The sequence below is a fragment of the Oncorhynchus nerka genome, linkage group LG6 (assembly GCF_034236695.1).
Source record: "Oncorhynchus nerka isolate Pitt River linkage group LG6, Oner_Uvic_2.0, whole genome shotgun sequence".
Classification (NCBI taxonomy): Eukaryota; Metazoa; Chordata; class Actinopteri; order Salmoniformes; family Salmonidae; genus Oncorhynchus; species Oncorhynchus nerka.
The window spans coordinates 92643260-92661117 of NC_088401.1; the positions used below are offsets into that span (position 1 = coordinate 92643260).

Here is a 17858-nt window from a genome sequence, read left to right on the forward strand (position 1 = left end):
GTATAGAGGACAGATAGGAGGGTTGGGTTAGTGTGTAGAGGACAGATAGGAGTGTTGGCTTAGGTTAGTGTATAGAGGACAGATAGGAGGGTTGGGTTAGTGTATAGAGGACAGATAGGAGGGTTGGGTTAGTGTATAGAGGACAGATAGGAGGGATAGGTTAGTGTATAGAGGACAGATAGGAGGGTTAGGTTAGTGTATAGAGGACAGATAGGAGGGTTAGGTTAGTGTATAGAGGACAGATAGGAGGGTTGGGTTAGGTTAGTGTATAGAGGACAGATAGGAGGGTTAGGTTAGTGTATAGAGGATAGATAGGAGGGTTGGGTTAGTGTGTAGAGGACAGATAGGAGGGTTGGGTTAGTGTATAGAGGACAGATAGGAGGGTTGGGTTAGTGTATAGAGGACAGATAGGAGGGTTGGGTTAGGTTAGAGGACAGATAGGAGGGTTGGGTTAGTGTATAGAGGACAGATAGGAGGGATAGGTTAGTGTATAGAGGACAGATAGGAGGGTTAGGTTAGTGTATAGAGGACAGATAGGAGGGTTAGGTTAGTGTATAGAGGACAGATAGGAGGGTTGGGTTAGGTTAGTGTATAGAGGACAGATAGGAGGGTTAGGTTAGTGTATAGAGGATAGATAGGAGGGTTGGGTTAGTGTGTAGAGGACAGATAGGAGGGTTGGGTTAGTGTATAGAGGACAGATAGGAGGGTTGGGTTAGTGTATAGAGGACAGATAGGAGGGTTGGGTTAGGTTAGAGGACAGATAGGAGGGTTGGGTTAGTGTATAGAGGACAGATATGAGAGTTAGGTTTGTGTATAGAGGACAGATAGGAGGGTTGGGTTAGTGTATAGAGGACAGATAGGAGGGTTAGGTTAGTGTATAGAGGACAGATAGGAGGGTTGGGTTAGTGTATAGAGGACAGATAGGAGGGTTGGGTTAGTGTGTAGAGGACAGATAGGAGGGTTAGGTTAGTGTATAGAGGACAGATAGGAGGGTTGGGTTAGTGTATAGAGGACAGATAGGAGGGTTGGGTTAGTGTATAGAGGACAGATAGGAGGGTTGGGTTAGTGTATAGAGGACAGATAGGAGGGTTGGGTTAGTGTATAGAGGACAGATAGGAGGGTTGGGTTAGTGTGTAGAGGACATATAGGAGTGTTGGCTTAGGTTAGTGTATAGAGGACAGATAGGAGGGTTGGGTTAGTGTATAGAGGACAGATAGGAGGGTTGGTTAGTGTATAGAGGACAGATAGGAGGGTTGGGTTAGTGTGTAGAGGACAGATAGGAGTGTTGGCTTAGGTTAGGGTATAGAGGACAGATAGGAGGGTTGGGTTAGTGTATAGAGGGCAGATAGGAGTGTTAGGTTAGTGTATAGAGGACAGATAGGAGGGTTGGGTTAGTGTATAGAGGACAGATAGGAGGGTTGGGTTAGTGTATAGAGGACAGATAGGAGGGTTAGGTTAGTGTATAGAGGACAGATAGGATGGTTAGTTTAGTGTATAGAGGACAGATAGGAGGGTTTTATAGATGACAGATAGAACATCTGGAGGGACACAACCCTCCTATCAAACAGCTCTTTCATACTGACCATCGCCAAGATGCCCTCGGCATTATGGGCCACATGACTGGCGAACCCGGCGAAACAAAGTCCCTCTATCTCCTGCTATATATATATATATATACTTACACACACACACACACACACACACACACACACACACACACACACACACACACATTCTCAAAGAGCAGAACAGTGACCACTTAAGAATCTCCCAGTAGTGAAAGGGGGTTGTTCAACAATGTATTCAACTGAAATGTGAATGGTATAGGTACGGGCCTTAATCGACAGGCCAGGGGAACACTGGGTTAACTGCCTTGTTCAGGGGAACACTGGGTTAACTGCCTTGTTCAGGGGAACACTGGGTTAACTGCCTTGCTCAGGGGAACAGTGGGTTAACTGCCTTGTTCAGGGGAACACTGGGTTAACTGCCTTGCTCAGGGGAACAGTGGGTTAACTGCCTTGTTCAGGGGAACAGTGGGTTAACTGCCTTGTTCAGGGGAACAGTGGGTTAACTGCCTTGCTCAGGGGAACAGTGGGTTAACTGCCTTGTTCAGGGGAACAGTGGGTTAACTGCCTTGTTCAGGGGAACAGTGGGTTAATTAATCTTCTCCTTTCCCCCTTCTGACGACCAGGTGGCGAATCGCATCTCTGCATGTCTGGCAGACATATCAGTGTGGATGACGGATCATCACCTCAAGCTGAACCTCGGCAAGACGGAGCTGCTCTTCCTCCCGGGGAAGGACTGCCCGTTCCATGATCTCGCCATCACGGTTGACAACTCCATTGTGTCCTCGTCCCAGAGCGCTAAGAACCTTGGCGTGATCCTGGACAACACCCTGTCGTTCTCAAATAACATCAAGGCGGTGGCCCGTTCCTGTAGGTTCATGCTCTACAACATCCGCAGAGTACGACCCTGCCTCACACAGGAAGCGGCGCAGGTCCTAATCCAGGCACTTGTCATCTCCCGTCTGGATTACTGCAACTCGCTGTTGGCTGGGCTCCCTGCCTGTGCCATTAAACCCCTTCAACTCATCCAGAACGCCGCAGCCCGTCTGGTGTTCAACCTTCCCAAGTTCTCTCACGTCACCCCGCTCCTCCGCTCTCTCCACTGGCTTCCAGTTGAAGCTCGCATCCGCTACAAGACCATGGTGCTTGCCTACGGAGCTGTGAGGGGAACGGCACCTCACTACCTCCAGGCTCTGATCAGGCCCTACACCCAAACAAGGGCACTGCGTTCATCCACCTCTGGCCTGCTCGCCTCCCTACCACTGAGGAAGTACAGTTCCCGCTCAGCCCAGTCAAAACTGTTCGCTGCTCTGGCCCCCCAATGGTGGAACAAACTCCCTCACGACGCCAGGACAGCGGAGTCAATCACCACCTTCCGGAGACACCTGAAACCCCACCTCTTTAAGGAATACCTAGGATAGGATAAAGTAATCCTTCTCCCCCCCCCCCTTAAAAGACCTAGATGCACTATTGTAAAGTGGCTGTTCCACTGGATGTCATAAGGTGAAAGCACCAATTTGTAAGTCGCTCTGGATAAGAGCGTCTGCTAAATGACTTAAATGTAAATGTAATGTAAATGTTAACTGCCTTGCTCAGGGGAACAGTGGGTTAACTGCCTTGCTCAGGGGAACAGTGGGTTAACTGCCTTGCTCAGGGGAACAGTGGGTTAACTGCCTTGCTCAGGGGAACAGTGGGTTAACTGCCTTGCTCAGGGGCATATGACACATTTGTACTTTGTCCTCTCTGGGATTCGATCCAGCAACCTTCCACTTACTGGCCCAACACTTTAACCACTTGGCTACCTGCCATAGTGACACAGTTTGTGATGTTTCTGTCTCTGTTTTTCCTCCAGGTCGCTGAGAAGAGGGAACACAGTGATCCAGGACCTTAGAGTCTATCTGTCTGTGTGTGTGTGTGTGTGTGTGTGTGTGTGTGTGTGTGTGTGTGTGTGTGTGTGTGTGTGTGTGTGTGTGTGTGTGTGTGTGTGTGTGTGTGTGTGTGTGTGTGTGTCTGTCTGAGTCTCTGAGAGTCTGTCTGTCTGTTTGTGTCTGAGTCTCTGAGAGAGTGTCTGTCTGTTTGTGTGTGTGTCTTTGAGTGTGTGTCTTGTTGTTGCTGCATCTGTGTGAGTGAGGATGAGGTCATCAGGACTACTGCTGTGTGTACTGGCTGTAGCGACGGTGTCCTCCTCCCGGTTCCCCCGTGACACGTCATCTCAGAGCCCCATTACGGAGGAGACCAACCCCACAAACCTTCTGCTGGACACTCTGAACCCCAACAGCTCCCTCCCTGTTCCCCCTCTCCCTCCCGCCTTCCGACCACGCCCACCAGGCCCCTACCCCCCCATGTGTATCAAGCCCACAGAGATTAAACAAGCCTTTAAGTATGTGAACACGGTGGTGAGCTGTGTGATCTTGGTGGTGGGGATGATCGGTAACTCCACCTTATTAAGGATCATCTATAAGAACAAGTGTATGAGAAACGGACCCAACGTTCTGATTGGCTCTCTTGCCTTGGGGGATCTTCTCTACATCCTCATCGCTATCCCCATCAACGTCTTCAAGGTAGGGAGGGGTCACACTAACCCTAACCCCATTAAAAAATGGAACAAACACATGCCGTCAACAGTTATAATAATCATTAGTTATAATAATCAATAGTCAATAGTAGTTATCAATAGTTATCAAAAGTTATAATATTCAATAGTTATAATAATCAACAGCTGTAGCTGTCAGCAGTTATAGTAGTCAACAGTTCTGACCGTCAATAGTTATAGCTGTCAACGGGTTTAGCCGTCAACAGGTTTAGCCATCAACATATTATAGTAGTCAACAACAGTTACAGTAGTCAACAGTTACAGTAGTCAACAGTTACAGTAGTCAACAGTTATAGTAGTCAACAGTTACAGTAGTCAACAGTTACAATAGTCAACAGTTACAGTAGTCAACAACAGTTACAGTAGTCAACAGTTACAATAGTCAACAGTTACAGTAGTCAACAGTTACAGTAGTCAACCGTTACAGTAGTCAACAGTTACAGTTGTCAACAGTTATAGTAGTCAACAGTTACAGTAGTCAACAGTTATAGTAGTCAACAGTTACAGTAGTCAACAGTTACAGTAGTCAACCATTACAGTAGTCAACAGTTACAGTAGTCAACAGTTATAGTAGTCAACAGATATAGTAGTCAACAGTTATAGTAGTCAACAGTTATAATAGTTAATAGTTACAGTAGTTAACAGTTACAGTAGTCAACCATTACAGTAGTCAACAGTTACAGTAGTCAACAGTTACAGTAGTCAACAGTTACAGTAGTCAACAGTTATAATAGTTAATAGTTACAGTAGTTAACAGTTACAGTAGTTAACAGTTACAGTAGTCAACAGTTATAGTAGTCAACAGTTATAATAGTTAATAGTTACCGTAGTCAACAGTTATAGTAGTCAACAGTTACATAGTTAACAGTTACAGTAGTCAACAGTTTAGTACAGTTATAGTAGTCAACAGTTACATAATACAGCAGTCACAGTTACAGTAGTCAACAGTTACAGTAGTCAACAGTTATAATAGTTAATAGTTACAGTAGTTAACAGTTACAGTAGGTAACAGTTATAGTAGTTAACAGTTATAGTAGTCAACAGTTATAATAGTCAACAGTTACAGTAGTCAACAGTTATAGTAGTCAACAGTTAGTTAACAGTAGTATAATAGTTACAGTAGTCAACAGTTACAGTAGTCAACAGTTATAGTAGTCAACAGTTATAGTAGTAACAGTTACAGTAGTCAACAGTTATAGTAGTTAGTCAACAGTTATAATAGTTATAGTTACAGTAGTCAACAGTTATAGTAGTCAACAGTTATAGTAGTCAACAGTTACAGTAGTCAACAGTTACAGTAGTCAACAGTTACAGTAGTCAACAGTTACAGTAGTCAACAGTTATAGTAGTCAACAGTTACAGTAGTTATAGTAGTCAGTTACAGTAGTCAACAGTTACAGTAGTCAACAGTTATAATCAACAGTTATAAGAGTTAATAGTTACAGTAGTTAACAGTTACAGTAGTCAACAGTTATAGTAGTCAACAGTTACAGTAGTCAACAGTTACAGTAGTCAACAGTTATAGTAGTCAACAGTTACAGTAGTCAACAGTTATAGTAGTCAACAGTTATAGTAGTTAACAGTTACAGTAGTCAACAGTTACAGTAGTCAACAGTTATAGTAGTCAACAGTTACAGTAGAGTCAACAGTTACAGTAGTCAACAGTTATAGTAGTCAACAGTTATAATAGTTAATAGTTACAGTAGTCAACAGTTATAGTAGTCAACAGTTACAGTAGTCAACAGTTATAGTAGTCAACAGTTACAGTAGTATAACAGTAGTTAATAGTTACAGTAGTCAACAGTTATAGTAGTCAACAGTTACAGTAGTACAGTAGTCAACAGTTATAATAGTTAATAGTTACAGTAGTCAACAGTTATTAGTCAACAGTTACAGTAGTTAGTTACAGTAGTCAACAGTTACAGTAGTCAACAGTTATAGTAGTCAACAGTTACAGTAGTCAACAGTTATAGTAGTCAACAGTTATAATAGTTAATAGTTACAGTAGTCAACAGTTATAGTAGTCAACAGTTATAGTAGTCAACAGTTATAATAGTTAATAGTTACAGTAGTCAACAGTTATAGTAGTCAACAGTTACAGTAGTCAACAGTTACAGTAGTCAACAGTTATAGTAGTCAACAGTTATAGTAGTTCAGTAGTCAGTTATAGTAGTAGTTTAGTAGTCAACAGTTACAGTAGTTAACAGTTACAGTAGTAGTTACAGTAGTCAACAGTAGTACAGTTAACAGTTACAGTAGTCAACAGTTATAATAGTTAATAGTTACAGTAGTCAACAGTTATAGTAGTCAACAGTTATAGTAGTCAACAGTTAATAGTCAACAGTAGTCAACAGTTATAGTAGTCAACAGTTATAGTAGTCAACAGTTATAGTAGTCAACAGTTTAGTAGTCAACAGTTACAGTAGTCAACAGTTATAGTTAGTCAACAGTAGTTAGTAGTTATAGTAGTCAACAGTTATAGTAGTCAACAGTTACAGTAGTTAATAGTTACAGTAGTCAACAGTTATAGTAGTTAATAGTTACAGTAGTCAACAGTTACAGTAGTCAACAGTTATAGTAGTTATAGTTAATAGTTACAGTAGTAGTAGTAGTCAACAGTTATAATAGTTAATAGTTACAGTAGTCAACAGTTATAGTAGTCAACAGTTACAGTAGTTAACAGTTACAGTAGTTAACAGTTACAGTCAACAGTTATAGTTAGTAGTCAACAGTTACAGTAGTCAACAGTTATAGTAGTCAACAGTTACAGTAGTCAACAGTTATAGTAGTCAACAGTTACAGTAGTCAACAGTTATAATAGTTAACAGTTACAGTAGTCAACAGTTATAATAGTTAATAGTTACAGTAGTCAACAGTTATAGTAGTCAACAGTTATAGTAGTCAACAGTTATAGTAGTCAACAGTTACAGTAGTCAACAGTTATAGTAGTCAACAGTTACAGTAGTCAACAGTTATAGTAGTTAATAGTTATAGTTACAGTAGTCAACAGTTATAGTAGTCAACAGTTACAGTAGTTAGTTATAGTAGTTAACAGTTATAGTAGTCAACAGTTATAATAGTTAACAGTTACAGTAGTCAACAGTTACAGTAGTCAACAGTTATAGTAGTCAACAGTTATAGTAGTAGTTATAATAGTTACAGTAGTCAACAGTTATAGTAGTCAACAGTTACAGTAGTTAACAGTTACAGTAGTCAACAGTTACAGTAGTCAACAGTTATAGTAGTCAACAGTTACAGTAGTCAACAGTTATAGTAGTCAACAGTTATAATAGTTAATAGTTACAGTAGTCAACAGTTATAGTAGTCAACAGTTACAGTAGTCAACAGTTATAGTAGTCAACAGTTATAATAGTTAATAGTTACAGTAGTCAACAGTTATAGTAGTCAACAGTTACAGTAGTTAACAGTTACAGTAGTCAACAGTTACAGTAGTCAACAGTTATAGTAGTCAACAGTTACAGTAGTCAACAGTTATAGTAGTCAACAGTTATAGTAGTTCAACAGTTTACAGTTACAGTAGTCAACAGTTACAGTAGTCAACAGTTACAGTAGTCAACAGTTATAGTAGTCAACAGTTATAATAGTTAATAGTTACAGTAGTCAACAGTTATAGTAGTCAACAGTTATAATAGTCAGTTACAGTAGTCAACAGTTATAATAGTTACAGTTATAGTAGTCAACAGTTATAGTAGTCAACAGTTACAGTAGTCAACAGTTATAGTAGTCAACAGTTACAGTAGTCAACAGTTATAATAGTCAACAGTTATAGTAGTTAACAGTTATAATAGTTAACAGTTATAGTAGTCAACAGTTATAGTAGTCAACAGTTATAATAGTCAACAGTTATAGTAGTCAACAGTTATAATAGTTAATAGTTACAGTAGTCAACAGTTATAGTAGTTAACAGTTATAGTAGTCAACAGTTATAGTAGTCAACAGTTACAGTAGTCAACAGTTATAGTAGTTATAATAGTTAACAGTTACAGTAGTCAACAGTTATAGTAGTCAACAGTAGTCAATAGTTACAGTAGTCAACAGTTATAGTAGTTAACAGTTATAGTAGTTAATAGTTACAGTAGTCAACAGTTACAGTAGTCAACAGTTATAGTAGTCAACAGTTAGTAGTCAACAGTTATAGTTCAACAGTTACAGTAGTTAATAGTTATAGTTACAGTAGTCAACAGTTTAACAGTTACAGTAGTCAACAGTTATAGTAGTCAACAGTTACAGTAGTTAATAGTTACAGTAGTCAACAGTTATAGTAGTCAACAGTTATAGTAGTCAACAGTTACAGTAGTTAACAGTTACAGTAGTCAACAGTTATAGTCAACATAGTTAATAGTTACAGTAGTCAACAGTTATAGTAGTCAACAGTTATAGTTATAGTAGTCAACAGTTATAGTAGTCAACAGTTATAGTAGTCAACAGTTATAGTAGTCAACAGTTACAGTAGTCAACAGTTACAGTAGTCAACAGTTATAGTAGTCAACAGTTACAGTAGTCAACAGTTATAGTAGTCAACAGTTATAGTAGTCAACAGTTACAGTAGTCAACAGTTATAGTAGTCAACAGTTACAGTAGTTAACAGTTACAGTAGTCAACAGTTACAGTAGTCAACAGTTATAGTAGTCAACAGTTATAGTAGTCAACAGTTAATAGTTAATAGTTACAGTAGTCAACAGTTATAATAGTCAACAGTTATAGTAGTTAGTAGTCAACAGTTACAGTAGTCAACAGTTATAGTAGTAGTCAACAGTTACAGTAGTCAACAGTTATATAGTTTAGTCAAGTTACAGTACAGTAGTCAACAGTTTAGTAGTCAACAGTTATAATAGTTAACAGTTACAGTAGTCAACAGTTATAGTAGTCAACAGTTATAGTAGTCAACAGTTATAGTAGTCAACAGTTATAGTAGTCAACAGTTATAATAGTTAATAGTTACAGTAGTCAACAGTTATAGTAGTCAAAGTTATAGTAGTCAACAGTTACAGTAGTCAACAGTTATAGTAGTCAACAGTTATAGTAGTCAACAGTTATAGTAGTTAACAGTTACAGTAGTCAACAGTTACAGTAGTTAACAGTTATAGTAGTCAACAGTTACAGTTAGTTAAGTAGTTAACAGTTATAATAGTTAACAGTTATAGTAGTTAACAGTTATAGTAGTTATAGTAGTCAACAGTTATAGTAGTTAACAGTTACAGTAGTCAACAGTTATAGTAGTCAACAGTTATAGTAGTCAATAGTTATAGTAGTCAACAGTTACAGTAGTCAACAGTTATAGTAGTCAACAGTTATAGTAGTAACAGTTACAGTAGTCAACAGTTATAGTAGTCAACAGTTACAGTAGTCAGTTACAGTAGTCAACAGTTATAATAGTTAATAGTTACAGTAGTCAACAGTTATAGTTCAACAGTTATAATAGTTAATAGTTACAGTAGTCAACAGTTATAGTAGTCAACAGTTATAGTAGTTAATAGTTACAGTAGTCAACAGTTACAGTTAATAGTTACATAGTCAACAGTTACAGTAGTCAACAGTTATAGTAGTCAACAGTTATAGTAGTCAACAGTTACAGTAGTCAACAGTTATAGTAGTCAACAGTTATAGTTACAGTAGTTAACAGTTACAGTAGTCAACAGTTACAGTAGTTCAACAGTTACAGTAGTCAACAGTTATAGTAGTCAACAGTTACAGTAGTCAACAGTTATAGTAGTCAACAGTTATATATAGTTACAGTAGTCAACAGTTACAGTAGTAGTTCAGTACAGTTATAATAGTCAACAGTTACAGTAGTCAACAGTTATAGTAGTCAACAGTTATAGTAGTTAATAGTTATAGTAGTCAACAGTTACAGTAGTCAACAGTTATAATAGTTAAGTCAACAGTTACAGTAGTCAACAGTTACAGTAGTCAACAGTTATAGTAGTAGTATAATAGTTACAGTTATAATAGTAGTAGTCAACAGTTATAGTAGTTAACAGTTACAGTAGTCAACAGTTATAGTAGTTAACAGTTATAGTAGTCAACAGTTACAGTAGTCAACAGTTATAGTAGTCAACAGTTATAATAGTTAATAGTTAGTCAGTAGTTAAGTCAACAGTTACAGTAGTTACAGTTAGTAGTCAACAGTTACAGTAGTCAACAGTTATATAGTTTAATAGTTAGTTACAGTAGTAGTCAACAGTTATAGTAGTCAACAGTTACAGTAGTCAACAGTTATAGTAGTCAACAGTTAGTTAATAGTTACAGTAGTCAACAGTTATTATCAACAGTTAAGTAGTTAATAGTTACAGTAGTCAACAGTTATAGTAGTCAACAGTTATATTAGTAGTTACAGTAGTCAACAGTTACAGTAGTCAACAGTTATAAGTAGTTAATAGTTACAGTTACAGTTATAGTAGTAACAGTTACAGTAGTCAACAGTTACAGTAGTCAACAGTTATAGTAGTCAACAGTTACAGTAGTCAACAGTTATACAGTAGTCAACAGTTACAGTAGTCAACAGTTACAGTAGTCACACAGTAGTAGTCAACAGTTACAGTAGTCAACAGTTATAATAGTCAACAGTAGTACAGTAGTCAACAGTTAGTCAACATACAGTAGTCAACAGTTACAGTAGTCAACAGTTATAGTAGTCAACAGTTACAGTAGTCAACAGTTATAGTAGTCAACAGTTATAGTAGTCAACAGTTATAGTAGTCAACAGTTATAATAGTTAATAGTTACAGTAGTCAACAGTTAGTTAGTAGTCAACAGTTACAGTAGTCAACATTTATAGTAGTCAACAGTTACAGTAGTAGTTACAGTAGTCAACAGTTACAGTAGTCAACAGTTACAGTTACAGTTATAGTAGTCAACAGTTATAGTAGTCAACAGTTATAGTAGTCAACAGTTATAGTAGTCAACAGTTATAATAGTCAACAGTTATAGTAGTCAACAGTTATAGTAGTCAACAGTTACAGTAGTCAACAGTTATCAACAGTTACAGTAGTCAACAGTTATAGTAGTCAACAGTTATAATAGTTAATAGTTACAGTAGTCAACAGTTATAGTAGTCAACAGTTACAGTAGTCAACAGTTACAGTAGTAGTTATCAGTTAACAGTTACAGTAGTCAACAGTTATATTAGTCAACAGTTACAGTAGTCAACAGTTATAGTAGTCAACAGTTATAGTAGTTAATAGTTACAGTAGTCAACAGTTATAACAGTTACAGTAGTCAACAGTTACAGTAGTCAACAGTTATAATAGTTAACAGTTACAGTAGTCAACAGTTATAATAGTTATATTAGTCAACAGTTACAGTAGTCAACAGTTATAGTAGTAGTTATAATAGTTACAGTAGTCAACAGTTATAGTAGTCAACAGTTACAGTAGTCAACAGTTTATAGTAGTCAACAGTTATAATAGTTAATAGTTACAGTAGTCAACAGTTATAGTAGTCAACAGTTACAGTAGTCAGTTACAGTTACAGTAGTCAACAGTTATAGTTAGTCAACAGTTACAGTAGTCAACAGTTATAGTAGTCAACAGTTATAATAGTTAATAGTTACAGTAGTCAACAGTTATAGTAGTAGTAAGTTATAGTTCAACAGTTATAGTAGTCAACAGTTACAGTAGTCAACAGTTATAGTAGTCAACAGTTATAGTAGTCAACAGTTATAGTAGTCAACAGTTACAGTAGTCAACAGTTATAGTAGTCAACAGTTATAATAGTTAATAGTTACAGTAGTCAACAGTTATAGTAGTCAACAGTTACAGTAGTCAACAGTTATAGTAGTCAACAGTTACAGTAGTCAACAGTTACAGTAGTCAACAGTTACAGTAGTCAACAGTTCAACAGTTCAACAGTTAGTAGTCAACAGTTATAGTAGTAGTTAATAGTTACAGTAGTACAGTTATAGTAGTCAACAGTTACAGTAGTTAACAGTTACAGTAGTCAACAGTTACAGTAGTCAACAGTTATATTAGTCAACAGTTACAGTAGTCAACAGTTATAGTAGTCAACAGTTATAATAGTCAACAGTTATAATAGTTAACAGTTATAGTAGTAGTTCAAGTCAACAGTTATAGTAGTCAACAGTTATAGTAGTCAACAGTTACAGTAGTCAACAGTTATAATAGTTAATAGTTACAGTAGTCAACAGTTATAGTAGTCAACAGTTTAGTTAACAGTTACAGTAGTCAACAGTTATAGTAGTCAACAGTTATAGTAGTCAACAGTTACATAGTAGTCAACAGTTATAGTTAGTAGTCAACAGTTATAGTAGTCAACAGTTACAGTAGTCAGTTAACAGTTAGTTACAGTAGTCAACAGTTATAGTAGTCAACAGTTATAAGTAGTAGTTAACAGTTACAGTAGTCAACAGTTATAGTAGTCAACAGTTACAGTAAGTAGTAGTCAACAGTTACAGTAGTCAGTTATAGTAGTCAACAGTTACAGTAGTCAACAGTTATATTAGTACAGTTACAGTAGTTACAGTTATAGTAGTCAACAGTTATAATAGTTAATAGTTACAGTAGTCAACAGTTATAGTAGTCAACAGTTCAACAGTTACAGTAGTCAACAGTTACAGTAGTCAACAGTTACAGTAGTCAACAGTTATAGTAGTTACAGTTAGTTACAGTAGTTAACAGTTACAGTAGTCAACAGTTATATTAGTCAACAGTTACAGTAGTCAACAGTTATAGTAGTCAACAGTTATAATAGTTAATAGTTACAGTAGTCAACAGTTATAGTAGTCAACAGTTACAGTAGTCAACAGTTACAGTAGTCAACAGTTACAGTAGTCAACAGTTATAGTAGTCAACAGTTATACATAGTTACAGTAGTACAGTAGTCAACAGTTATAGTAGTCAACAGTTACAGTAGTCAACAGTTACAGTAGTCAACAGTTATAGTAGTCAACAGTTACAGTAGTCAACAGTTATAGTAGTCAACAGTTATAATAGTTAATCAACAGTTACAGTAGTCAACAGTTATAGTAGTCAGTTACAGTAGTCAACAGTTACAGTAGTTAATAGTTACAGTAGTCAACAGTTATAGTAGTCAACAGTTACAGTAGTCAACAGTTACAGTAGTTAATAGTAGTTACAGTAGTCAACAGTTATAGTAGTCAACAGTTACAGTAGTCAACAGTTATAGTAGTCAACAGTTATAATAGTTAACAGTTACAGTAGTCAACAGTTATAGTAGTCAACAGTTATAGTAGTCAACAGTTACAGTAGTCAACAGTTATAGTAGTCAACAGTTATAGTAGTCAACAGTTACAGTAGTCAACAGTTATAGTAGTCAACAGTTATAATAGTTAATAGTTACAGTAGTCAACAGTAGTAGTTAGTAGTCAACAGTTATAGTAGTCAACAGTTATAGTAGTCAACAGTTATAGTAGTAACAGTTATAGTAGTCAACAGTTACAGTTAGTCAACAGTTACAGTAGTAGTCAACAGTTATAGTAGTCAACAGTTATAATAGTTATAGTTACAGTAGTTAACAGTTACAGTAGTTATAGTAGTCAACAGTTATAATAGTTAATAGTTACAGTAGTCAACAGTTATAGTAGTCAACAGTTATAAGTAGTTAATAGTTACAGTAGTCAGTTAACAGTTATAGTAGTCAACAGTTATAATAGTTAATAGTTACAGTACAGTTATAGTAGTCAACAGTTACAGTAGTCAACAGTTACAGTAGTCAACAGTTTATAATAGTTAATAGTTACAGTAGTCAACAGTTATAGTAGTCAACAGTTACAGTAGTCAACAGTTACAGTAGTCAACAGTTATAGTAGTCAACAGTTATAGTCAACAGTACAGTTATATTAGTAGTCAGTAGTCAACAGTTATAGTAGTCAACAGTTATAATAGTTAATAGTTACAGTAGTCAACAGTTATAGTAGTCAACAGTTAGTTACAGTAGTCAACAGTTATAGTAGTCAACAGTCAACAGTTACAGTAGTCAACAGTTATAGTAGTCAACAGTTATAATAGTTAATAGTTACAGTAGTCAACAGTTATAGTAGTCAACAGTTATAGTAGTCAACAGTTTAGTCAACAGTTATAGTAGTCAACAGTTACAGTAGTCAACAGTTACAGTTCAACAGTTACAGTAGTCAACAGTTATATTAGTCAACAGTTAGTTCAAAGTTAGTTACAGTAGTCAACAGTTATAGTAGTCAGTTACAGTAGTCAACAGTTACAGTAGTCAACAGTTACAGTAGTCAACAGTTACAGTAGTCAACAGTTATAGTAGTCAACAGTTACAGTAGTCAACAGTTATAGTAGTCAACAGTTATAGTTATAGTAGTTAAACAGTTACAGTTTAGTAGTCAACAGTTACAGTAGTCAACAGTTATAATAGTCAACAGTTATAATAGTCAACAGTTACAGTAGTCAACAGTTACAGTAGTCAACAGTTACAGTAGTCAACAGTTACAGTAGTCAACAGTTATAGTAGTCAACAGTTATAGTAGTTAACAGTTACAGTAGTAGTTACAGTAGTCAACAGTTATAATAGTCAACAGTTATAGTAGTTACAGTAGTCAACAGTTATAGTAGTCAACAGTTACAGTACAGTTATAGTTACAGTTACAGTAGTCAACAGTTATAGTAGTCAACAGTTAATAGTTACAGTAGTCAACAGTTATAGTAGTCAACAGTTACAGTAGTCAACAGTTAGTTACAGTAGTCAACAGTTATAGTAGTCAATAGTTACAGTAGTCAACAGTTATAGTAGTCAACAGTTACAGTAGTTAACAGTTACAGTAGTCAACAGTTATAGTAGTCAACAGTTATAGTAGTCAACAGTTACAGTAGTCAACAGTTATAGTAGTCAACAGTTACAGTAGTCAACAGTTACAGTAGTCAACAGTTATAGTTACAGTAGTCAACAGTTACAGTAGTCAACAGTTATAGTAGTCAACAGTTATAATAGTTAATAGTTACAGTAGTCAACAGTTAGTCAATAGTTACAGTAGTCAACAGTTATAGTAGTCAATAGTTATAATAGTTAATAGTTACAGTAGTCAACAGTAGTCAACAGTTACAGTAGTTAACAGTTACAGTAGTCAACAGTTACAGTAGTCAACAGTTATATTAGTCAACAGTTACAGTAGTCAACAGTTATAGTAGTCAACAGTTATAATAGTTAATAGTTACAGTAGTCAACAGTTTAGTCAACAGTTACAGTAGTCAACAGTTATAGTAGTCAACAGTTATAATAGTTAATAGTTACAGTAGTCAACAGTTATAGTAGTCAACAGTTACAGTAGTTAACAGTTACAGTAGTCAACAGTTACAGTAGTTACAGTAGTCAACAGTTACAGTAGTCAACAGTTATAGTAGTCAACAGTTATAGTAGTAATAGTTACAGTAGTTAACAGTTACAGTAGTCAACAGTTACAGTAGTCAACAGTTATATTAGTCAACAGTTACAGTAGTCAACAGTTATAGTAGTCAACAGTTATAATAGTTAATAGTTACAGTAGTCAACAGTTATAGTCAACAGTTATAGTAGTCAACAGTTACAGTAGTCAACAGTTATAGTAGTCAACAGTTATAATAGTTAATAGTTACAGTAGTCAACAGTTATAGTAGTTCAACAGTTACAGTAGTCAACAGTTTATAACAGTTAACAGTTATAGTAGTCAACAGTTATAAGTCAACAGTTAGTAGTCAACAGTTACAGTAGTCAACAGTTATAGTAGTCAACAGTTATAGTTAGTTACAGTAGTCAACAGTTATAGTAGTCAACAGTTATAGTAGTTAATAGTTACAGTAGTCAACAGTTATAGTAGTCAACAGTTACAGTAGTCAACAGTTACAGTAGTCAACAGTTATAGTAGTCAACAGTTATAATAGTTAATAGTTACAGTAGTCAACAGTTATAGTAGTCAACAGTAGTCAACAGTAGTCAACAGTTATAATAGTTAATAGTTACAGTAGTCAACAGTTATAGTAGTCAACAGTTATAGTAGTTACAGTAGTCAACAGTTACAGTAGTCAACAGTTATAATAGTCAACAGTTACAGTAGTCAACAGTTATAGTAGTCAACAGTTATAATAGTTAATAGTTACAGTAGTCAACAGTTATAGTAGTCAACAGTTATAGTAGTCAACAGTTACAGTAGTCAACAGTTACAGTAGTCAACAGTTATAGTAGTCAACAGTTATAGTAGTCAACAGTTTAGTAGTCAGTACAGTAGTCAACAGTTATAGTAGTCAACAGTTATAGTAGTCAACAGTTATAGTAGTCAACAGTTATAGTAGTTAACAGTTATAGTAGTTAACAGTTATAGTAGTCAACAGTTATAGTAGTCAACAGTTATAGTAGTCAACAGTTATAGTAGTCAACAGTTACAGTAGTCAACAGTTATAGTAGTCAACAGTTATAATAGTTAACAGTTACAGTAGTCAACAGTTATAGTAGTCAACAGTTATAATAGTTAATAGTTACAGTAGTCAACAGTTATAGTAGTCAACAGTTATAGTAGTCAACAGTTACAGTAGTCAACAGTTATAGTAGTCAACAGTTATAATAGTTAATAGTTACAGTAGTCAACAGTTATATTAGTCAACAGTTACAGTAGTCAACAGTAGTCAGTTAATAGTTAATAGTTACAGTAGTCAACAGTTATAGTAGTCAACAGTTCAGTAGTTAACAGTTCAACAGTTAGTAGTCAACAGTTATATTAGTCAACAGTTACAGTAGTCAACAGTTATAGTAGTCAACAGTTATAGTAGTTAATAGTTACAGTAGTCAACAGTTATAGTAGTCAACAGTTATAGTAGTCAACAGTTACAGTAGTCAACAGTTATAGTAGTCAACAGTTACAGTAGTCAACAGTTATAGTAGTCAGTTAACAGTTACAGTAGTCAACAGTTACAGTAGTCAACAGTTACAGTAGTCAACAGTTATAATAGTCAACAGTTACAGTAGTCAACAGTTACAGTAGTCAACAGTTATAGTAGTCAACAGTTACAGTAGTCAACAGTTAGTAGTCAACAGTTATAGTAGTCAACAGTTACAGTAGTCAACAGTTATAGTAGTCAACAGTTACAGTAGTCAACAGTTATAGTAGTCAACAGTTATAGTTAGTTACAGTAGTTACAGTAGTCAACAGTTACAGTAGTCAACAGTTATATAGTCAACAGTTATAGTAGTCAACAGTTATAGTAGTCAACAGTTACAGTAGTCAACAGTTACAGTAGTCAACAGTTACAGTAGTCAACAGTTATAGTAGTCAACAGTTGTAGTAGTCAACAGTTACAGTACAGTTACAGTAGTCAACAGTTATAGTAGTCAACAGTTATAATAGTTAACAGTTACAGTAGTCAACAGTTATAGTAGTCAACAGTTATAATAGTTAATAGTTACAGTAGTCAACAGTTATAGTAGTCAACAGTTATAGTAGTCAACAGTTAATACAATAGTTACAGTAGTTAACAGTTATAGTAGTCAACAGTTATAGTAGTCAACAGTTATAGTAGTAGTTAATAGTTACAGTAGTCAACAGTCAACAGTAGTCAACAGTTATAATAGTTAATAGTTACAGTAGTCAACAGTTATAGTAGTCAACAGTTACAGTAGTCAACAGTTATAGTAGTCAACAGTTACAGTAGTCAACAGTTACAGTAGTCAACAGTTAGTTAGTAGTCAACAGTTACAGTAGTCAACAGTTACAG

The 17858-nt window shown here is 35.7% G+C and overlaps 1 protein-coding gene across 1 annotated transcript in view; it reads left to right on the plus strand.

Moving 5' to 3' along the window:
• LOC115126076 (endothelin receptor type B-like) overlaps window positions 1-17858 on the plus strand; it is a 123772-nt gene that overhangs the window by 30447 nt on the left and 75467 nt on the right. Inside the window, exon 2 of the mRNA XM_065020021.1 lies at window positions 3418-4126. Within this exon, the coding sequence (XP_064876093.1) occupies window positions 3698-4126 (429 nt within the window). The 5' untranslated portion in view covers window positions 3418-3697. The remainder of the gene's footprint in view (window positions 1-3417; window positions 4127-17858) is intronic.